The 23,912-nt window shown below is 41.0% G+C and overlaps 1 protein-coding gene across 4 annotated transcripts; it reads left to right on the top strand.

Moving 5' to 3' along the window:
* Positions 1-810: 810 nt before the first annotated feature.
* LOC130170767 (NLR family CARD domain-containing protein 3-like) lies at positions 811-23,209 on the top strand. 4 transcript variants are annotated; one of them, XM_056378384.1, is made up of 17 exons: positions 827-1,205; positions 4,153-4,224; positions 5,480-5,612; positions 6,549-6,832; positions 8,235-10,026; positions 10,134-10,307; positions 11,282-11,452; positions 12,918-13,091; positions 13,707-13,750; positions 14,129-14,191; positions 15,185-15,264; positions 15,718-15,773; positions 17,112-17,326; positions 20,130-20,401; positions 20,687-20,800; positions 20,910-21,051; positions 21,495-23,209. In XM_056378384.1, the coding sequence occupies exons 4-17, from the start codon at positions 6,556-6,558 to the stop codon at positions 22,025-22,027; spliced, it is 4,107 nt and encodes a 1,368-aa protein (XP_056234359.1). In that variant the 5' UTR covers positions 827-1,205; positions 4,153-4,224; positions 5,480-5,612; positions 6,549-6,555; the 3' UTR covers positions 22,028-23,209. The 4 variants fall into 4 exon arrangements, 3 of the variants coding, with proteins under 3 accessions (XP_056234360.1, XP_056234359.1, XP_056234358.1); XM_056378385.1 differs by lacking the exon at positions 4,153-4,224 and having other exon boundaries at positions 811-1,205; positions 5,480-5,599; XM_056378383.1 differs by lacking the exon at positions 4,153-4,224.
* The last annotated feature ends 703 nt before the right edge of the window (positions 23,210-23,912 follow it).

The following is a 23,912-nucleotide window of genomic DNA, read 5'->3' as shown; positions in this document are numbered from 1 at the left end:
TATACAATATGTGATCTATTATAGTAAATCAAATTGTGCAATAACATAGTATAAAAATGTCAAATTGTGTCATAGTATAGTAAACGTCACTATAAAGGATGTCATTATTAATGTGCAATGTGACATACACAGATACACACACATTTACACATCAATGTATACTTATGTATAATATAAATACACAACTGTGTCAATGCTTTTACTATATATTTCATCACATTTAGCTCAGAATAACATGACGAGACATTCAGTCTTTCACATTCAGTCATGTGATCATATAACTGAACACTCCTACAGGTATCAGCGTTTCTTATATAATATTGAGTATTCCATTCATGGTTCAGCTTATAATTAACAACTCCGCCTCTTTCACAGGAACGCGCTCGTAACAGGACAGGTAAACCAGGGTTAACTGAGCCAGTTAATAACCCGCTTCCTACTACAGGTTATCAGGACGGTCAATGTTAGGTTCAGTTAACCCAGATAACGGAAGTTACGAAGGTAACTATGGTTCTGTTTCATTCCTTCCTGACTGCCAGTGGCCGTAAACAAAGTGGATGAATCCACCAGCAGTGACACTAGGAACTGAGACCCACCTACTGTTCTGTTTGTAGAAGGGCAATGGAAGCACAGCTGATGCGAGCGTGGACCCGGAAGCCACCTTAAGACGGTAGAACCTCGTGAACGCGCATGGCGGTGCAGCACAGATATCCCGTAGTGATATTCCTCTCATTGCTGCCCATGACGTGGCCACACCCCTGGTTGAGTGACAAACAACATCGGAGAGGAGTGGTTCACCGGCCACCTCGTACGCCTCGTAAGCTGTAGCACAGAAACAGCTGCTCTGAGCGTCTAAGGCTCTGTGTTGCTTCAACATATGACTGCAGCGCCTGGACTGGACACTGGCAGTCAGGAAGTAATGAAACAGAACTAAAAGTGATCCTGGGTATTTTGAACTTGCTTCGTAGTACAGGCTTCAGGATGTATCCTGTTATCCACGATGCTCTAGCGCTGTCACATGATTTCTCAGAAATGTTGAAGCCTTCCTCTTGTACATAATGTTTCACTGCACTTCCCCCTTTGACGGCAGCTGTGAACCCGCCCGCTGCTCACTGTTACTTTCTGTTTAGCTAACTAACGGTGAAACTGACGAAGCCGTCAGACTACACAGCAAGAGTCTCGCACTTTAAACTCCTGAAGAGTCAGTAAGTTCAGTTTTTTAAATATTTCATCAACTTATGAACTTATTTCATCAACCAACAGATAAAACAAAACACAGAGCCTGTGTATTTGAATGCATTGCTCTGCATGAATCGACCTAAAGCAGACATCAGGTTGTGATGAAACTTGTTCTTTTAATGTCAAGACACGAATCAGTAAAATGTTCACAGACAACGTGTTTGTTTTCCGCCAAAATATCTCCACATTATTAAACTGTTCTGTATTCTTCAGTTCAGACTCTCACAGCTCCTGTTTCACGTTAAAGATCCTGAGGTCTGTACTACGAAGCAGGATTTGAGGTTATCGAGGTAACTTCCGGTTTAACTCTGGGTTTTCAGTCCTACTACAGTGGTTCACTGGTTACCGGGGTAAATCACCATGGTAACTTATGCTGAACTTCTAACCTGCTCTGGCGCAGTTTAACTTTAAAGGATCAATTACTGACCATTCTGATATCTGGAAAAACTGCGTCATCATTCCTACAGGATCCCGACGGGAATGATCAATAATAATGAGCAGTTAGTGGAACAGTTTTCCTGTTTGGGTCTTTCCATGTGTCCACTCTGGTTTTAAAACAAAGCTGCTAAAAACTGAGTTTATCAGGCAAAATAAATACATAATAACTATTATAGCTTCATTTTAAAATAAACAAAGATTCTTTAATCCAACAGATTCCTGACAGTGTTGATGCTCTTACTGTTCTTCATCACTGCAGCTCAGAATAACACGAGGAGACTGTGAGCACAACTGGAAATAAAAACTAAACTTCTGATGTGTTTTAGTAGAAAAATTATCTGTACACTGTTAAATATTTCCATGATTATAAATGAACATTTCGGTCGGCCTGACTCATCAGACATCAATTACCTCTCTCCTCTTTTCTAAGAAACTTAATGATAATTCATCCACGTATTTAAAATAAATCCTTAATCTGACTTTAATAGTAATTATATTTATAGATTTTTTTTTATTCTAGTTATGTGATAATACATTTCACCTTGTTGAATATCGCTTTTGGACGTGGTTATAACCGAACTTACTGGCAGGTATCAGCGTTTCTTCTCTTATCATATTAAGAACTTCATTCATGGTTCAGATGATGTTGCTTATAATAAACAACTCCGCCTCTTTCACATGAACGCGCTCGTAGCCGGACAGGTAAACCAGGGTTAACTGAGCCAGTTGATAACCTGCTTCGTAGTACAGGTTATCAGGACGGTCAATGTTAGGTTCAGTTAAGCCCAGATAACTAAAAGTTATCCTGGGTATGTTGAACTTGCTTCGTAGCACAGACCTCAGGCCTCTGAACCACAGAGCTGTTGTGGAAACCACAGACTCTGGTGTGTGTGATGTGACCCCCTTTCTCTGGTGTCACAGTTCTGCATATTGTAGCCTATGTGTATATGTATCTCCTGAACCACCACATGGTGACCCTGCTGTTTATAAATGAACCACATCATCCAAAATGTACGTTGCCGGTGAACATAATCCAACCAGTAATTACGTTTGTCATCACAACTAATTGTTTTCAAGCAATTAGGAAAACTTCAGAGTTTTGGTATCACTGCTCTGAAGATGCATCGTGGCAAATGACAGATATTGTGGTTCTGGGGGGCAGGTGTTCCCCTGCTGTCAGTACGGAGCTCTACTTCTGGAAGTTGGTACTCTCTGAAAATTATTTAGCATGTGTAACAGACACAATTCATGCACTTGAATGTTAAAAATAAAACCTTACAAAGTCTAAAACTAAAACTACATTTGAGAGTCCATTGCTTTTCAGTTTTTTGTTTTCCTTTGTCTTGCTACCAATGTCAAGGAGCAAAGGCTCCATTTGTGTGTGTGGCTGGACCTCATGTTTAGGGTGTTAGGGACATGAATATGTTGTGCAGGAAGTCTTAACCCTCCTTGTTGTTGGAAGTGATATTTTTTAATCTCTCATCTGTTTTTATGCTGGTTTACCCAGTGATCTACTGACTGGACAGTAAGATTAAAAGTTGGTGCTCATCTCTGTGGGTGATGAAGACCGCATTGTTATAAGTTCCCTTTCCCTCTTTTAAAACTTGCCTTGACCTCTACAACTCCTGACAGAGCCTTTGAAAACCCCTTCCTGTTTAGCTGGATGTTGCCTAGCAACACCAACAACAGAAAGTCATAAGTACAGGAATTATACACCAATCAGCCACAACAATATAACGGGTTACTATTTCTAATTGTTGTGGCTGATTGGTCTATATCTGTGGCCAGTTTTAAGAATTTATTCTGAACTATTAGTAATTTGATATAAAACTTAATTTGTAGTTTGAATTTTTTGCCACAGCTTCATGGCTTGATTCACTCAAAAAATATCACAGATCAGTCACAACATTAAAACCAGTCACCTGTTTTAATGTTATGGCTGATGGTGGATTTATCATGTTTAAAATAGGATCGTGAGATTATTCTGTCCTCAGCTAACGTTCCAGTATCAGACTAGACAGATAGATAACAGAGTCCAATAAAGACCAAAGGATGTGATGGGTTTCTGTACTTTACTGAAAGTCCTTTAGACTCATAGAACAAACTGTAAAACTGAAACAGAACAACATAGCAGAAATATTACATTTAAAACATTGAATGTAGCCTTGTGTACATTATTTTATACAGTATTTCAAATAAATAGAATGAAACGAAGCAAATACATACAGTAGCCTAAAACACTGTAGCCTAGCTTATTTGGTGTTAGCCATTTAGCCCTTTACTAGCTTAATTAAACCATCCAACATTTCTCCATAAAACAACCAAAAACAGCATGAATTTGACGTTTTCAACACTTATAACACAAACAAAATACTGCAGCACTCACAGACATATGCGATCCATATCCACCAAGGACAGAGAAGTGATGAACTGCATGCTTGATCCACCATTCAACTAACATATCTGCTATTTCAGCATGTCCACAAGAGGGCACCAAATCACCCTACATGAGACCAGCACAGAGATTAAAATGAACTACTTCTGTTTGTAAGTTAACAAACTTTTAGTCGGTTCCTTTGCCATCCATTATAATCATGGAATTAACCATTTGTCCAGTATTATCCCTTAATTGTATTCCAACCGGCACTAGATATAATTTAAAGGCCTGAGGATGTTTCTCGTCAGATTTGTGAAAGGGAGGACAGGACTAGAGAGACAGGACCAGAGGTCCCACAATGCATAGTGAGCACAGCTGTCCTCATAAATACTTTGACACACAATGTCACCGATGTTTCTTTTTATTATTATTGTGATTTATTGAATTATAAGTTTTACCTCTTTGCGTCTTTGACAGTTACTCTAATGAAAAAAGCCTTGGGTTAAACTGCTCACAACCCATAGACATACTCAACCTGTGAGGAGGTGCAAGTAGACCCGGCTTCATTTGTAGTGGGCACTGGTCAAAGATGTTTGGAACTACAGGTATAGACAGTACTCGTTTCCTAGAAGTGATGTGGTGTTAAATAGCCGACACTATAGCTGACATCTGCAACTGAACTGTCCAAAGAGAAGCAGAAATCAGGATTCATAACCCATTATTTCTGTACTATAACATGTAATACTCAAAAAAAAATATGTCTGAATGTAATAACAAATAAGAATAATTAGATATGGTTGTCACTGCTAAAGGTAAGGCAAACTGGAAAAGTAGTTTTGTGGTAACACTGCATTTATAGGGTTAGCCTGTTAGTACATGTTTTAACTTGGTCGTGATCTCAGTATTGCTCATTTCTCGTCAATTTTGAGAAATATTATTTTACATACACCTGTGAATAAGGAAAGCGTTTCCCCTCTCAGTGGCCTTGTTTGTATTCTGACGGATAAAACAACCAGACCTTCATTAGACCTCTTGCATAGAAGGCATTTTTAAGTGTCACAAAAGCACTGGTGTAAATAATAAAATCAATCATGGCACACTTGCTCTCTGCACCTACAATGTCCTCTCAAAACTATCCTCACAACAGCACATACACCAGCTAAAAAATAGAGATAATAACTTATTTATCTGTTTAACAGATTTAAAATAAATGTCGGCTTTGCAGGGACAAATGAGTAAAAATGTCCTTAAAAAGTGTTTTAACAGTGTTTGAAGAGGTTCTGGCCCCCCTTTGTTAAGAACCAGGACTGAGGAAGAGGGTTGCCTGGGGATGGTCATTTAGCACCATCTAGTGGACAGATAGTAGAACTACACCATCTGAAATGTGATTTCGACTGGGAATGACCTCGCTCTGATGTTTTTCAGACTTGGACTTTGAAGTTATGAGGGTGTGACTCATCCTCAGATCAACTGCACGAGCAGCTTCTTCTCTGCAAATGTTTCTTCTACACACGAAGGTGCAAAGTGTTTGTAAGTCGACCTGAAGTGAGTTCAGCAGGTGAGAATCCTCTTAATACAAACTCAACACTTTCTCCATGTTAACCTGTTGCCCTGATAAATTCATTTCCACAGCGCTAATTCATCAGCGCAGCAACAGAGTCATGTCAGCAATTCATTTCCCCCAACAAAGATGAGCTGCCATAAATCAAACTCAACATTTCCTCCAGAGTTTTCACATCAAAAGTCTCACCAGGATTTCATTAATAGGTCAATTTTTAATCTGAAAAACATGAGGAAGTCTTTGGTTTGGTGAAGGTAACTTAACATTGATCAGGAGCATCAGAACAGAAGAGGCACTGGTATTAATTATAACATGGAAACATTATTTCTGTTGAACAGAAACTCAGAGCAGCCGAGTGGTGAGTAGAACATGACTGTTGTTGTATTAATGGATTATTGCTGTGAAAATGGACATTAGTCTAGATTCAGTGTGTCATATGGTATAGTAGACTAAAGGTAGTTCCACCCTCTTCAGTGTGTCCTTTATATGTTCATGCATTACAGGTTTTTATATCAGTATGTAGTACATTATTGTTTTTACCACTATTATTGGCACTAATAGCAGTAAACAACAGTCAACTGTCTTCAATTATTCATATATTATTGAGGTGTCATTTTGACTGTAGTAATACAGTTCATGAGTTTTACCTGGACAGAAGTTCAAATGTGGTCTGACTTTTATGACTGTGATTAAAAGCATGAGATGAACAGCAGGTAGATGTGCAGTACAGTGTAAAAGTCTGTGTTAAAACTCCAGACTTTCAGAAAAGGCCTTCAAGTATGGTTTACTTTAAACGTACGTTCTGTTTTCCTGGATTGTAAATCAGGTCATACTCTGCTACAACAATGTTGACTGGTTATAATTCAGAAGAGTAACTGTGCAGTTCTTTTTTAAAGTACAGATTATTTTGTCATGCCTTTTGGATCTTTGCAGGGAAAAGATGGCGACACCTAAACAGTTCCTCTTGATGACTTTGGAGGATTTGGGAGCCGAGGACTTCAAGCATTTTAAGTGGTTCCTGCAACAGAAAGAGGTCCTAGAAGGCTTCCCATCAATCCCGAGGACTCAACTGGAGAATGCAGACAGGATGGACACAGTGGATCTAATGGTCCAGACCTACTGTATAAACACCATTAAAGTCACCAGAATGGTTCTGGTGAAGATGAATCAGAATGATCTAGTGGAACATTTCACAGACATCATCTCAGTACCCACAGGTAAATTATGGAGAGATTTAAAATGGGACGTTACAGAGATATCGAGGAGTTATCAGTCAAAGGAAGGTGGACTTGTTTAGATGGGTGGGGAATCAGAGGTGTTTAATCTCTGTGGGGTCATTTGCAGCTTGAGAGGTCATACGTGGGTCAATAGACCCCCTGGCTGTCCTGTGAGAGTAGCTAGAGTCTCATGATTAAGATGTGAATGTGCCCTAACAGCTTCACTGAGCTCTGACCAAGCATCAACATCCAGGGCTGAAAAGCACTGAAGAACCCAAACCTGCAGTTCCTCTAATGACCACTAGAGTCTGGCTCCAACAGTGAGTCAGTCTCCATAGACTCCCATGTTAAAAAGTCCAACTTTACAGCAGAAATAAACATGGTCTACTCCAAAACGGGCAATATACATACAATATCAATGAGGCCCTAGTACTAACCTCGGCTAAAGAGGCAGGGGGATGCTAACAGTTCATTAGCTAACTTACCTTTGCCAGGGTTACTGATGTGTGGGCAGCTTGTAGATTTGTACACTTTGCACCCAAGCTATTGAAAAGTGGGCATGGGTGTCCAGTGATTTATAATATTCGTACTCATATATTGAAAGTTATGTACTGAGACCAAACAGGAGGTAGCATAAATGTCCAGATGTTTCAGTGGAGTTAATGTTAACTGAGTGGAGGTCTCATCCCAAACAAGACCATGATTCAGCACTGATCATCAATGAGATGAGCGTGATTTGAATATGTCTGAACTACATCTTTTTTAATTAACCTTCAGTATCTGTCATAAACTGTCAAAGCACAACCATCTGACTTAAAAAGACAGAGATTTGCATCTGCATTTTAAAATACTACAATGAAATATGAACAAAGTGTCAGGTCAAAATTTTACAGCTCTGTGAATATGATCAATGTCTGCATGATCCAAATTGGACAAAGAATTTGAAAACTAGCAGTAACTGTTATATGTGCTATTCTGTGTTGATGCAATGGTGTAACTAAACACAGCATATACAGGCATTGACCAATATCCATGTTACAAATGAGTAATTCATTTGAAAATACAATATCAAAACAGACACGAAAAACATATTCTGTGTCCAGAAGCCATACGTTTCCACATTTTTAAAGGTAATGGACACTGGTACAACAACATTCACTGCCTCTCAGATTCATTGATAACATATTCTGGTTTCTTTTGAATTCATGTTGAATGTTTGAATCTGGTGAAATGATGCATGAAAACCTGTGGAGGAGGTTCACAACAGTCCTATCATGGAGAGGTTTTGTCTCTGGAATGTTTCTTCCATTAAACCCTCTGAACGAATAGATAACACACTCATTAGAACATGTTTTCATGATTCATGTTTTCTATAGTAACTTTTGTTTCCTTATTCATTCAGAGATTCTCACTTACTGCCAACGTAAACTCAAATCTAACCTGAAGAAGAAGTTCCAGTGTGTGTTTGAGGGGATCTCTAAAGCAGGAAACCCAACCCTCCTGAATCAGATCTACACAGAGCTCTACATCACAGAGGGAGGGACTGGAGAGGTCAATGATGAACATGAGGTCAGACAGATTGAAACAGCATCCAGGAAACCAGTCAGACCAGAAACAACCATCAGACAAGAAGACATCTTTAAAGCCTCACCTGGAAGAGATGGACCAATCAGAACAGTGATGACAAAGGGAGTGGCTGGCATTGGGAAAACAGTCTTAACACAGAAGTTCACTCTGGACTGGGCTGAAGACAAAGCCAACCAGGACATACAGTTCACATTTCCATTCATCTTCAGAGAGCTGAATGTGCTGAAAGAGAAAAAGTTCAGCTTGGTGGAACTTGTTCATCACTTCTTTACTGAAACCAAAGAAGCAGGAATCTGCAGGTTTGATCAGTATCAGGTCGTGTTCATCTTTGACGGTCTGGATGAGTGTAGACTTCCTCTGGACTTCCACAACACTGAGATCCTGACTGATGTTACAGAGTCCACCTCAGTGGACGTGCTGCTGACAAACCTCATCAGGGGGAAACTGCTTCCCTCTGCTCGCCTCTGGATAACCACACGACCTGCAGCAGCCAATCAGATCCCTCCTCAGTGTGTTGACATAGTGACAGAGGTCAGAGGGTTCACTGACCCACAGAAGGAGGAGTACTTCAGGAAGAGGTTCAGAGATGAGGATCAGGCCAGCAGGATCATCTCCCACATCAAGAGATCACAAAGCCTCCACATCATGTGCCACATCCCAGTCTTCTGCTGGATCACTGCTACAGTTCTGAAGGAGGTGTTGAAAACCAGAAGGAGAGGAGAGCTGCCCAAGACCCTGACTGAGATGTACATCCACTTCCTGGTGGTTCAGTCCAAACTGAAGAACATCAAGTATGATGGAAGATCTGAGACAGATCCACACTGGAGTCCAGAGAACAGGAAGATGATTGAGTCTCTGGGAAAACTGGCGTTTGAGCAGCTGCAGAAAGGAAACCTGATCTTCTATGAATCAGACCTGACAGAGTGTGCCATCGATATCAGAGCAGCCTCGGTGTACTCGGGAGTGTTCACACAGATCTTTAAAGAGGAGAGAGGCCTGTACCAGGACAAGGTGTTCTGCTTCATCCACCTGAGTGTTCAGGAGTTTCTGGCTGCTCTTCATGTCCATCTGACCTTCATCAACACTGGAGTCAACCTGATGTCAGAGCAGACAACATCCCGGTGGACTATACTGTTAAGACACAGAGAAACACAATTGTACCAGAGTGTTGTTGACAAGGCCTTAGAGAGTCCAAATGGACACCTGGACTTGTTCCTCCGCTTCCTCCTGGGTCTTTCACTGCAGACCAATCGAACTCTCTTACAAGGCCTGATGACACAGACAGGAAGTAGCTCAGAGACCAGTCATAAAACAGCCCAGTACATCAAGAAGAAGATGATTCAGAATCTGTCTCCAGAGAAAAGCATCAACCTGTTCCACTGTCTGAATGAACTGAATGATTGTTCTCTAGTGCAGGAGATCCAACAGTCCCTGAGATCAGGAAGTCTCTCCACAGATGAACTGTCTCCTGCTCAATGGTCAGCTCTGGTCTTCATCTTACTGTCATCAGAAAAAGATCTGTATGTGTTTGACCTGAAGAAATACTCTGCTTCAGAGGAGGCTCTTCTGAGGCTGCTGCCAGTGGTCAAAGCTTCCAACAAAGCTCTGTATGTGCACTTATGTCCATCCACATTTACTATATCTTCTCCTTTAGTTACGACAAAAAACAAATTTTTATTCCTATATTCTTTTTTCTTTGCTGATTCTTTTTCAGACTGAGTGGCTGTAATCTGTCAGAGAGAAGCTGTAAAGCTCTGTCCTCAGTCCTCAGCTCCCAGTCCTCTAGTCTGAGAGACCTGGACCTGAGTAACAACGACCTGCACGATTCAGGAGTGAAGCTGCTGTGTGCTGGACTGGAGAGTCCACACTGTACACTGGAAGGTCTCAGGTTAGTGTTTAGCTGTTTCGTACTTATGACCTGTTGTTAGCTTAAAGGTTCTGCATAACATATTCACTGCCACTAGATTAGATCAGACCAAAACAAATTCTTTGTTGGCCACACCTCCTTTCAGCCACATTTCCCCCCTCCCTTATTGCTGTCAGCCACAACCATTACATTTAAGCTAAGTTAGCTTACATTATCATAACATTCTCGGCTGCGTTGCTGAACTGACTTCAGTTTAGATATTGAAACTACAGTGGAATGTGTTAGTTTTATGTGATCTTGCAGGTGTGATATCAATATCACATCAACAGGTCTTTTTTCTGTCTATTTTTGCTGGGAGCTGCACATCAGGTTTGAAAAATACGCAAGATGCCGAATCTGCAGATCATGCAATGCAGCTGTGAGGCATGATCATGTGTCATGCAGGCAGTGTGTCAGCTCTAACCCGTTAACATGGGTGCTGAAATGAAAACCAAGCCTTCCGCAGTCGCCATGCACATGCCACACAGCCAGTGTTTTTCTGGCCTTACAAATGGAGGAGAAGAAAAAACAGTTCTGAGTCCAGCTGGACCCTTTAGCAGCTTGTAGGGGTCTTTCAGTTAATCCAGACCAGTATTAGCTCCACGATCAGACTGGGAAAGAAATTCAGCCTTGGACTGATCCCCTGGGACCGGCTACATGACAGCGACAGACTTGTAAAGTGTATGAATGTGGGGGAGGGGCAGTGGTTAGGCATAGGGTTAGGGTTAACAGAGAGGGACTCATATGCACTAACATGCAAACGCTGCCAGACAGCTACCAAAACAAAGAACAGAGAAGCTCTGATTACAACACATACTGAGGGGGTGTGGCTGTTATTATTCCACTATTTCTTTACATAGAAAATATATGTTTGCTGCTACATTATTGTCTAAAATCTTGTATATAACCTTTTAAAATATTGAGTATGTGAATGTTTTCCTGGAATTCCTCCTCAGACTGAGTGGCTGTAATCTGTCAGAGAGAAGCTGTGAAGCTCTGTCCTCAGTCCTCAGCTCAGCCTCTAGTCTGAGAGACCTGGACCTGAGTAACAACAACTTGCGGGATTCAGGGGTGAAGCTGCTGTGTGCTGGACTGGAGAGTCCACACTGTACACTGGAAGGTCTCAGGTCAGACACTTTTATGATCTTGCATTACGTGTTGGTTATAATGTTGAACTGAAGACGTTTGCAGACTCAGGTGATTGTCAGTGCAGTATTGATCACAGTTCCTAAAGTATGTTCATCTTGGCTCAAACACCTGTGTGGTCTCAAGAGAATAATCCCCATAACTAATGAAATAAACCACAGGTGAGAGTTGAAACATAATAAACTAATAATTTAAGAGCTTCAGGAGAAACTGAACAGAAGAAATAGGAAAAAATGAGGACAATGAGCAGATGAACATAAGGAGACTGAGGGAAAGACAGAGGCTTAAATACTCAGGGGAAACAGGTGAAACACATCAGGGCATCATATCACATCATATTTCCCAGGATGATAAACACAACAATTCAGTCACAGACAAACATGAACTATGTTTCTCTTCCTCTCTGCTTTGGCAGCAGAAACAGTCTGACATTATTTTCATTTTTTTAACTGTCTCACATATTCAGAACAGTTTGTTCATCATCACAGACAAAAAACAAAAAGCATTCACTCTATAGTAAAGACATTTAATTCTTCATCCACTCACATATTTGGAAATGATCTCTAGTGTTTCGACAGCTTCTTATTCTATTCTAGTCATGTGATCATGTACTTTACATTTCACCTTGTTGAAGGCTCATGATCCAGGGTTACCAGTGTTAGACTCAGTGTAGCAGGTAAAACTCCAAGAGAGCCAGACTGAGTTGAAGTAGCTTTGTGGTCCAGGTCAGACACAGAAGTCCAATAAAAACATGGCTCAGATCAGACAGGAGAGACTCTGAGAAGGCTGGATACTCAGACCTGCTGTGTAATAAGCACAGTTCAGGGAAACTACCAAAGTTATCGGAGACTTTATTTTGGTTTTTACTGTCAGTGGAGGAAATCAAATAAGCACCAGATTATCATAGAACAATGATCCCTCATCCACAGTTATGGACAGAAGACAAGTTTGAGTCAGAGACATTTGAGTCAAGACTATTTACACCAATCAGATTTGGTGAATACAGCTCTGCTCTGATGAAGCTTTCAATGAGCCGGAGCAGTGATTATGAATCTGCAGAGAGCTAATCCCCCCTGAACAAACACACATAAACATTAAATCTCAGCTCAGTCAACATTATGAAAAACCACATCAGGAGGAGGTTTTAGTGGTGGAGGATCTGCACAGCAGTGTTAAAATGTCCACGCTGCACAGCTGCATGAATACAATTGGATGTTACTGGTGACAACTGTGAATGAGCCAATGCATGTGAAGAATACTAGAAACAGCTGATACCAAACAACCAATATAACTACGACTTCAGTTCTGTGTCTGAACCAACACACAGCTTCATTAGTGCCAGTGACAGTTACAGTCTTGTTACAGTTGTTAACATGTATGTATAGGTTTAACATGGAACTCGAACTTAGAGAGGTTCTGTGTGTGTGTGTGTGTGTGTGTGTTCAGTCTGTCAGGCTGTCTGATCACAGAGGAAGGCTGTGCTTCTCTGGCCTCAGCTCTGAGCTCCAACCCCTCCCATCTGAGAGAGCTGGACCTGAGCTACAATCATCCAGGAGACTCAGGAGTGAAGCTGCTGTCTCTTGGACTGGAGGATCCACACTGGAGACTGGACTCTCTCAGGTATGGTCAGACAACAAGAACTTAGTCTCTGGAGATCTGTCTCCTTTCTTGTATTTCATGTTTCCCTGCTCAGGTCCGTCATCATGAAAGACGTCTTATTAGTGCCCGAGCAGCAACTTAGCGAGGACTCATTGAGCTTGTACTGCGCCGTTTGAGTGAGCCATAGATCACATAATAGGCATACATGAGGCTCTGTATCAGACCTTACAATGAAAATATTAGTATGCAGGTATCTTCATTGTGAGACTGTTATCAAACATGTAAAATTTGGGGAAGATTGGGCAAAGTATCATAGAATCATAGCCACTTCCTATATTTCCATTAGGTGCGCTATGAGTGTTACTAAATATGAGCATGTACATATGTTCAGGGCGGGAGTCTCATCAAAACTATAAAGTTTCGGCCTGTTTGGACACTGCATGCTGGAGTTATACCAACTTCCTGTTTTATGAAATTTGGCGCGCCGCCACAGGCCGGTCCTTTGACAAAAACTCTAAAGCTCTGCACTGTAAAACTGCACTGGTCTGAAGATGAGAATAAATCAACAATTATCTTGGAATTGGACAATGTGTCACAGACATAAAGCCATGTGTGTGGTTGTGTTTATCTCTTCAGGGTTGGAAGAAACAGGGTGATTAAAGCGTCCAGAGACAAAACCTGTAAGTACTGAAACACTGCCTCCTATTGAATAGGAGACAACACATGCTCAGTCAGATTGTATTGACAATACAATCACCAAAATATTTGTAAATTAGATTTTGTTTGAGCTCTGGAAAACATTTTCATTTATTAAAGAACAACAGGCTGTTTGTTTTGAGGGTATTTTATCCTGAATTTTAAGGACAGAATATATGTGTATATTAATGTTTCAGCTGTAATGTTTCAGTCAAAAGTGGAAGAAAGTCATGTTTGTCAGCAGGTGCATACAAGACTGCAGCTGTGGTCAGAATGAATGTTTTCTATAAACAATTGTTTTTAAATGAAAACAAATTATGAATTTTAATGAAACAATTTTCATGCTTTGTAAATATTTTCAGTGAATGTGCTGGGTGATGCTGAAGATGATTCGTGCTCAGAGGATCCGTCATCAATAAATAAAGGTAAGAAAAACTGAGGTACTTTTTTAATAATGGCCTCTGTGTTAGAGGGAACTTGTGTGTTGTTTTCAGAGAAAACACTTAATGCCAAAGTGTCACTGCAGGTCTGATCCACAAGCAATAGACCTGACTGCATCCCATCAATATGATTACCTGATACCTAAAAACAAATGAACTGCTGACATGGCGGAAACGCTTCTAATCATTCTCTTCAGATTTGACTTTCTACAGTACAGCTGCTGTTTATAGAGTATATACAAAAACAACATGTGGCAGCAGCTGGTGAGTTTCACTGAATAAAGCAGCTACCAACAGCTAATATATCTATATTATAGACTGGGTTGACTCAGTAGCAGATATTTGGACCAGCCACTCAGGTTGATACACAACCAATAGAAAACCAGGAACATCTGAAAGTGATGTACCACTTTACAATAAAGCTACCCTTATGAAGGATTTATAAATGCTTTATAATTAGGTTATAATTATGGTTGTTAACACTTTATAAATCATAAATAAACAATTATAAATAAGTCGTAACAGTTTTCATACATTGATGCAGGCTCTCTATTTGGCAAGTTAAACCTCACTACCCATTAATCTGACTAATGAGTTACTACCATTTTAACTGGTTAAAAGAGCCTTATAGGAACTCTTTAATAAATGTTGATGTGGTCTACACTTTACAATAAGGCTCCATTTTGCGGTTGGTGAGAGCAAGTCAAGGTCAGCAATACTGCCAAGGCCTTAGAGGATGAACCTGGTCATTTCATATGATCATTGGATCTTTATAAATGATTTATAAAGTATTAACTAACAAGCTAATTAATAAATTACTTATAACCATTTTTAAATCCTTTATAAGGGTGGTCTGATTGTAAAGTGGTATTGACTCTACTCACATTCTTCGACTTCATCTCTGACTCAGACCTGATGAAGAGAGGAACAGTAAACACTGATTTCTGACATCCGCTGTGTCTCTTCTCCCCCCATCAGGTGACTCTGATGTCAAACTGGACCTAAACACCGCAGAGACAAAGCTGGATGTGTCTGAGGATGACACAAAGCTGATGAAGGTGAGAGATAAACCATTGTGTCCTAATATTCCAGACAGATTTAAGGGCTCAACACACAGCAGGCAATAGAAAACACATATTCAAAGAAGTCAACAAATATCTCCTGTACCTGGGAACTTCCTCATCCTTTTGTACAGCTGGAGAATGAGAAATGCATAAAGTGCCTCTTTGGATGAGCAAACTAAAACATCTATTGTGTAGATTTTTGCATTGCGTGGTAGATGAGGAGTTTCTCAAAAACTGAACAATTTAAAAAAGACACTGTACAGATTCAGGCCAATTTATGCCCCTAATTTGTCATCTCAAGTCATTTAAGAATCTGGACAAATTTCTGTCAGTTTGAGGTCACAATGTCCGATCAATCACCTGAACGATCATCGATCTGGTTTTCAGATGATCGCAACACAAGTTGGTTCTTTCTGATGCTGACAGCTAATGTTGTTTCTTTCACAGCCTCTATCAAGGTTCATGCCTAAACTGCAAGCTCAATCTACACAAGTCTCATACAGGTAATCATATAATAAAAATCTCTCAACACTATTTTAGGCAAAGTACCTCCTTCTTCCCCCACAGCTTTCTTCCTTTGAGCCACAGCAATCTCCCCATGTTCTCTCTGCAGTGTTGGTGGTCTCATGTATGGCTCTTGTCCCCCTCCCTCCTTCGAAAATGTGTTAATTGTTACAACCCCAAGGTCATATAGTGAGATTGTGTTTGTATACTGTGTATATGTGTGTGTTAAACCTCACTGTGGATCCTTCCCATTTCACTTAATTAACCCACATTTCCCTCACCTGCATGTTTTCCTTGCATCTTAATCTGTCCCACTGAGGACATGGGGAGAGAAGAACTGAGGAAAACACGTTTTTAGAGAAATGAGCCCTTTGCTCTGAACTGTCATCTAAAGCGACTTCAGCTTCTGATGACGACAGCAAAGCTGACTCAGCTGTCAGTCGGCCTTAACAGCTGTGATGTGCTTTTTGATCTTTCTGGTCTTAGTCAACACACATGCAGCTGAGTTTTGGAGCAGTTGTAGTTGAGGTATGCTTTTCTTTGGGAGACCAGAAAGCAGAGCATTACAATAGTCGATCCTGCAAGTAATAGAAGTCTGTACTGGCTTGAGATACTTGAGAAACAGTCGTACTCTGGCAATGTTCTTTAGATGATAAAATACACTCTTAGTCATGTTTCTAATGTGGGGCTCAAACTGAGATCTGAGTCAAAGATGACTCAGATGGAATGGAAATTGATCCCGTGGCCCCATGACAACGTCTCCAAGTGGAAGCATGTAGAAGTTAAAAAGTGTCTGAGCTAAAATTCAAACTTGAGGAAAACTACTATTCATTTTATAACTTGTACATGTACATTCATTCATGCATACAAAGAATTATCTATCAGTGAGATATGACTTGAACCCGTTAAAAACAGTCCCAGAGAGGCCAATAAGACTGTGAAGCCTGTTTAAAAGAATGGAGTGAATGGATCAAAGGTTGCGCTTAGGTCAAGTATTACTCATACCGATAGTTTTTTCATATCCATATTGGACCCAAGGTTCATTTATAGAATGCAGCCAGGTTCAGCATGTCACTTCCAGTCTGAGAAACGACCATCTATCATTTTCCAGCAAAGGACCATGGCCCTCAACCATAGTACCCAACATAGACTGTATGACATGTCTCTACCGCCTATTAGGAAACACTGAGATATCCCAACCAATATTTGGTCCTAATTATCTTGACTAAATGCGCTTTTAGACTGAGTGCAAACAGCATTTCTTCACTTTATTCTTTAAAGTTCATGAGTATGTGTAACAGGTTCATTGTGCTCATCCAGCCCTCTATGCCCCACAGGTTCGGGTGTCCTGGTCCAGGTGGGTTCCGGTGCACATCAACTGGACTGGTGTTTGTTATGGCTCAGAAGGCGGAGCTGTTCTACAGGACTATCCAATGGGATGAAGGACTTCTCAAATTAGCTGGCAAGATGGCTGCAGGGCCACTGTTCGAAATCCAGGGTCCTGAGGATGCTGTCTGTCAGCTCCACCTCCCACACTATGAAACAAAGGATGGTGAGGAAATTATTGTGCTTTGTTTGAGCAATGATGAAACTCTTTAGTCCTGTTAGTGCCCCCTGTAGGCTGCAGTCTGTCACAGTCCAAACATCTGTCCCAACACCCACACTGTGGTATATGTCTGGTAACTGCCGCGGCTTCATTCATATATATTCATTTTGAGAGAAGCCAGGGCTTGAGAGAAGCCACCAAATGCTGAAAATCTTTCATGTATAGCCAATCCAGCTTCTTCACCAACAATTATTAATCCCAACAGTCTGAGACAGACTGTATGTGACCGAGGTCACTGTATCCAGGAGGTACTGCAGCGAACTGAAATTGGCAGCCTCGGGTTAGTGTCCTCAACATCCATTTTGACGCAGTGCACCTTTTCAATATTTACTTTCGCAAAGTAAGAGAGGAGTGAAGCTCTGTTGAGTCTCCACAATCTTTGGGGAAGCCCTTTGGCAGTACTGTGCTGCCCTTTGGTGGCTGGCGGACTGCACACTCAGGTTCTACTGTGCATGTGCGTACTGATAGACTCGGGATAACTGGGGTGAAACAATTCACAGCAGAAAGAGCTGTGGCAGCGTCATACAGGGAAACACTTAAGTGTTTCTTCCCTTTTTTTTTGTCACTTTTTCTTTTAAAATTCAAACACTGCACCCTTGGCTGCATGCCTGGATGCGTTAGAGAAAAGACCTTTGTTTGGACGGTGTGTGTGAGTGCTTGTGACACTTAAGTGTGGCAGTGGAACGTCTGACCCTCGAACTGAGTCTTGTGTCACCGTGAGGGAGGGGTGGCGCTGGGGATCTTCTTCTGCAACATAGGCAGCCAGAGAACAGGCTGAGGTTGTGCAGCCTCGCTGTTGCCTTTAGTAAAAGACAGGCACAAAGGGGTGACGGTCTGGGTCAGCCGGGCAAAGGAAGAGTCATCTTTGTCCTCCTCAGCCAACATTAAGAAGTCCTAGCCAGTTGAGTCTTCCTCTTCCTCATAATGCAAAAATGAGGGGTTCCTCAACCAGTGGGTTCAACATAATTCCAGTGCTGAGCCCCAGCGGCAAATCTCTGGTTTGGAATAACACACAAGCTGCGGTTGTTGATGGTGGCCTGGGCATTTTCCAGCTAGAGGCACATTAAGTGGGGTGGGGGTGTGTCCTTATTTGAGATTTTCTTCCCACAAGTGCACAGACAGGCTCTGGGATCACCTTGCTCCATTGTGCGAGGTAGCATGGCAACTGAATTGATTTTGCTGGAATGCTAAAAGGAGAACGGAAATTATTTGGAGTGATAATCATCACTAGCTAGCTCTTGCGGCAGGTGAGCAGGAAGGTGGCTGTGAGACCCGTTAACATTAGCATGCTTGAATTAGCCAAAACTAATGTTCTAGCTAGCTTGTAGAAGCCAAAATCTCAGCTGTTTGGGGACAGGCCAGAGTTGGCAGAACAACTACCTATGGTGAAGACAGTTGGAATGGTATTGCTAGCTGCTAGCGCTCTACGACAGAGTTGTCCACTCCACTCTAAGAGCAGTTAAGCTAGTTAGCTTTGATGTACGTGGGATACACTTGGCTCCTGACGCAAGAAAAGGTGATTGAATGACAAGGACACTGTATCAGTAAAGGTGTGGGGCCCCGACGTGGACGTCACAACTGCCTGCCACTTGGGGCTGGCATAATGATATAAGTGCTTCTGAGAAAACATGAGGGGGTGTATCCCATAGTGAGACATTGAAATGAGTGCTAGGAAAGAGAACGTAAGTTATGAGTGTAACTATGGATGTCACGGTGTGGGTAAGGCTGTACCCAAATGCAGCCAACACAGGGGAATGAGGTGCAAAAAATGTTTATTCACTGAAGAACTTACAAAACGGGTGAACAAACAGAGCAGGAAACCGAAGTACGAGGGAACACAAGGAACAACAACTGGAGACACAGGGGATACCACAGCCGCTAGAACAGGCAACATGAACAGACTGAGGACAAACCAGACATGAACAGACGAACCGACACAGACAAAGGGGAGCACAAAGACTATATAGACACAAGGGAGGCAAGGGTGATTGAACACAGGTGAAACACATTAGGGCAGGGGAGACAATCACCACACAGAAAAACAGGACCAAGACAGGAAGTAAAAACATTAAGACACACAAGGAAACCAACTACAAAATAAAACAGGAAGTGACAAAATCCAAACAAAAAAGCAAAAAGTGTCTGCCATGGCAAACAATGAAAATGGATATGTGAGACCCAAGGATGACCATAACTATGGTCTTAATAGAATGATAACCTTTGATCTCCCTTTTTTCAAGGCCATTTGTAGAGCTAAACAAAGTCCCCTGAAGTCACCAGTGTGGAAATATTTGCAAATGTGTCATTTACAAGAAAACAAGTTTGTTGGTTAATGTGAAGGTAGCACGGTAAACGAAGAGTCACTAGATGGCAGAGGGGTATCCTCTCTGACTTCTTTTTGTTTTTGGCTTTACAGTTTGGCCCCAGCTGACTGGTGAAATAAGTTACTGGTACATTTTAAATAAATTATTTAAATTTGACCATTTGTTGTACATTTCAAACAAAAATTGTAATTACAGTATCACAATTGATCATGTAGCCTGTCTTGTAAAATGCAAAAAAAAAAAAAAAATGTAAAAAAGATTCAATAGTCAAAAATCTAATTGAATCGTGACCATTAAATCCAGAGTCAAATCAAATTGCAGTTTTGGAGAATCATGACACTCCTACTAGATATTGAATAAAATGAGCACTACCATTGTGATGAGGCTGCCGTCAATAGATGTCGATTGTGTCTGTGTTTTCACAGCTCTGTTCTCTGAAGACCTGCTGTGTGTCCTCCACTTCACTGATGATGGAATGAGCATCCTCGAACCGCTGGAGATCACCGACACTCACGTTATTATCAAAGTCCCTCATCTCTCTGCGTTTGGCGTAGTCCGGGTTTTGGAGGTTTTCAAGAGGATTTGGAAAAAAATGAACCCAATTAGCGGCCAAGTCTTGCTGTTCCTCACACCACCAAACCTCAAAACACAAAACCTCAATGTGCTTCTCCTGCCAAGCGACATCGTTCTGGAAGAGGTAAAGACTTGAAATGTTACACCTTCATTTTCAGTCCAAACTCAGCAGTATCTATCAGATATCCAAAGACCAGTGAGTCACCAGGTGAAATTTTATTTTATTTTTTTCTCTGTTAAAGAAAAAAATTTTATTGGTGAAGCTAAACGAGGATAAACATTACATTACAGAACGGCAATTCAGTGTTGTGTGTGTGTGGGCTAGGAAAGGCTGTGGTGATGGGGGGTTTATCTTTTTTGAGCTCTACTGAGGATAGACCATCAAATTACAATGTTCTTGTATCTTAAGGTGAGGAGAAAACAACCAGTCTCTGTGTACATCCCAGCGCCTTCCCAATGCGAACTCATTGAAAAAAGAAATTACACTGTTCACTGTCCGATGGCCTGTAAAATACAGCCTGAGGTGAGTATTTCAAATGAAAGGTTCTGTAAAATAGTGCTACGATTCTTAAAACTTAGTTAACCTTGGATACTTGGAGACACTGATTACTTCTACTGCCACTGGTTTTCAGAAAGCAAAGTTTAACCGGGATGTTGGACCAAATTACCGTTCAACGTTTGAGATCCGCCTGCCTACAGACACAGAAGAAGTGACTATAGCAGTTCGAGATGAAACAGATACAGATGTCTGGAAGTACGATGCTGACCTGACTGGTAAAGTCCTCATGTCCCTGCAGCATCACTCCACCTGATAATAGAATAAAACAGAACACAAGCGAATGGAGTGATAGTTATTAATTGATACATGGTACTTTTATTCTTCTTCTGTTAGAGATCATCTTCATTGTGTTTTTGTTCTACAATCCACTGGGTAGCCAGTTGTAATGGACCAGGGCCAGTGTGTATAAAATTAGTAAGAAGTTGTTGTAAACTTTGACCTGTGAGTCACAAAAATCTAAATATACACACTCTGTGTGTACAACGACTCACTGGTAAGGTGATTGGTTACCTCATTTCTCAGATCAACAACAATGACCATTAGTCATTAGTGATCAGAGTATGCATATATGTATTAATATATATATGTGTGTGTGTGTGTGTACTTGTGTACTTGTGTGTACTTGTGTTTACACATACTTTTCTTGCTCAACTTATAGGTCTTAGCCCAGCATGGACTCCCAGTGTCCCAGCATGGACTCCCAGTGTCCCAGCAGAGATTCTGAATGTCCCAGCATGGACTCAGGGTGTCTCAACAGGGATTGCAAATGTCCCAGCATGGACTCAGGGTGTCTCAACAGGGATTGCAAATGTCCCAGCATGGACTCAGGGTGTCCCAACAGGGATTCCAAATGTCCCAGCATGGACTCAGGGTGTCTCAACAGGGATTGCAAATGTCCCAGCATGGACTCAGGGTGTCCCAACAGGGATTCCAAATGTCCCAGCATGGACTCAGGGTGTCTCAACAGGGATTGCAAATGTCCCAGCATGGACTCAGGTGTCCCAACAGGGATTGCAAATGTCCCAGCATGGACTCAGGGTGTCCCAACAGGGATTGCAAATGTCCCAGCATGGACTCAGAGTGTCCAAGCAGAAAAGTACCTGGCGTCTGTTCGGACAGATTTCATCGACAGTGTGTCTGAACCTCTTCTACATAAGCTGCTGGATAAACTCCTGGCGCGCAAAGTGGTGATTAAGGGTGAACTGGAGTTTGCTGGAACACAGAAGACCAGGGCAGACAAAGCTCGAGTGGTGATCGATACGGTGCTAAGAAAAGGACGAAAAGCCAGTGAAGCTCTGATTGCTGCTCTCTGTGAGGAGGATCAGTGTCTTTCAACAAAGCTGAAGTTAATGTGAAGCAGAAACAGTGTATATCAGGGTGTTTCACATCTTTAATTCTTGAGTTTTACCTTTAAACTTTTTCTCTATTGTTTAAGAACATTTGGTAAAAACTTTAAAACTCTCCAAACATGAATCAGGGTTTTCTATACTGTACTGGTTCACATGATAAATTCATTGTAATGTGTATTTTCACAGCACTAATAACATCAGTGCAACAACAGACTCATGTCATAGAAGGGGTTTAATTTGGATGTGGACCCTGTGTTCTCTGGCCTGGAAAGGAAAATCTGTCCTGACTTGAGCCATTGAAGATTTGTATATTTTACAAATGTAGCTCTACGGTTACTAAATGTGTCTGTTCCTGGGAATTTAAGATCAACAAGTTACAGTTTGTCTGTTATGTTGAGCGTGTTGTGGCCCCGTAGAGCTGATCTTGTAAAGAAAGCTATAGCTACAGCTATAGGCCGGCTGGCGCTGACATCTCACCTGATGAAGACCCTGGAGCGGCTGGTCCATCTTCGGCCCCTGGTAAGCCCATCGATGGACCCGCTTCAGTTTGCTTATCAGCCTGGCATTGGACTGGATGACGCTGTCATCAACCTAGCTGCAAAAGTCTCTGTCGACTCCGCCGTTGTCGGCCTCATCACTGATGGCGACGACAGGTAGTACAGAGAACTGACCCAGGTCTTTGTGGACTGGTGCCAGCAGAACCACCTCCAGATCAACACTGGGAAAACCAAAGAGCTGGTGTTGGACTTCCACAGACGGAAACACACTCCTCCCACACCGGTGAACATCCATTTTGTATCTTGTATATTTTGTATTTAATTGTACATATTATAGTTTATTTCATTTTATTCTATTATTTATCTTCTTTTTTTGGTTCTTGTCATTTGGCAATCTGTTTGTCTTTCTTTGTAATGTCCACTTTGCTGCTGTGACGTGGGAAATTTCCTCCCTGGGATTAATAAAGGAATATCTTTTCTGAAACACTGATATGAACATAATAAAACTATGACTGTGACTATTATAAGTGTTGTTATGTTGTATGATGCGCTGTGTTTGTGGGCGTTTGAAATTGTTTGCTTGTTGTTATTTTGTTTGTAAGTAATTAACATATTTAATGTGACAGTATAGGAAGTCCTGAAGATGTGCAATAGTATTTTAAGTCATAAAAGTGCGCCATGGTATATAATATGTAAGTAATTCAAAAAATGTCATAATGTACTATTTAATAGAAATAAGTAATAATAAATAAGTCGAACTATGTCATAAAAAACAATTGTACAATAAGGTATAAAAATGTCATAGTAAAGTATGTCATAGATAATGTCATAGTAATAGCACAACATCACAAAAATATTCCTTGGTATACTATTTAAAATATGTCAGAGTATATTCAGTCATAAAAATGTCTTAACGTAAGTCATAAGAAATTCATATCATAATATTCCAGAAAAACTTGCCATAAAATAGTAAGAGAGAATATGCCATAGAGTATATTTTTAGATAGATGTGAAAGATATATACTAGTAGAATCTGCCCAAAATATATAGATATACAATATGTGATCTATTATAGTAAATCAAATTGTGCAATAACATAGTATAAAAATGTGCCACAGTAAGTCAATATGTGTCATAGTATAGTAAACGTCATTATAAAGGATGTCATTATTAATGTGCAATGTGACATACACAGATACACACACATTTATACATCAATGTATACTTATG

Source organism: Seriola aureovittata, chromosome 6 (assembly GCF_021018895.1).
Source record: "Seriola aureovittata isolate HTS-2021-v1 ecotype China chromosome 6, ASM2101889v1, whole genome shotgun sequence".
NCBI lineage: Eukaryota > Metazoa > Chordata > Actinopteri > Carangiformes > Carangidae > Seriola > Seriola aureovittata.
The sequence above is the reverse complement of the archived record's forward strand: the minus strand, read 5'-3'. Positions and strand labels throughout refer to the sequence as shown.

Excerpts from the sequence above, each read along its gene's own strand:
- LOC130170767 (XM_056378385.1), top strand. The coding sequence starts at position 6,556 with ATGGCGACACCTAAACAGTTCCTCTTGATGACTTTGGAGGATTTGGGA. Across the intron at positions 10,027-10,133 it reads AAAGCTTCCAACAAAGCTCT|ACTGAGTGGCTGTAATCTGT; the intron begins GTATGTGCACTT and ends ATTCTTTTTCAG. Across the intron at positions 20,801-20,909 it reads CCTGTAAAATACAGCCTGAG|AAAGCAAAGTTTAACCGGGA; the intron begins GTGAGTATTTCA and ends ACTGGTTTTCAG.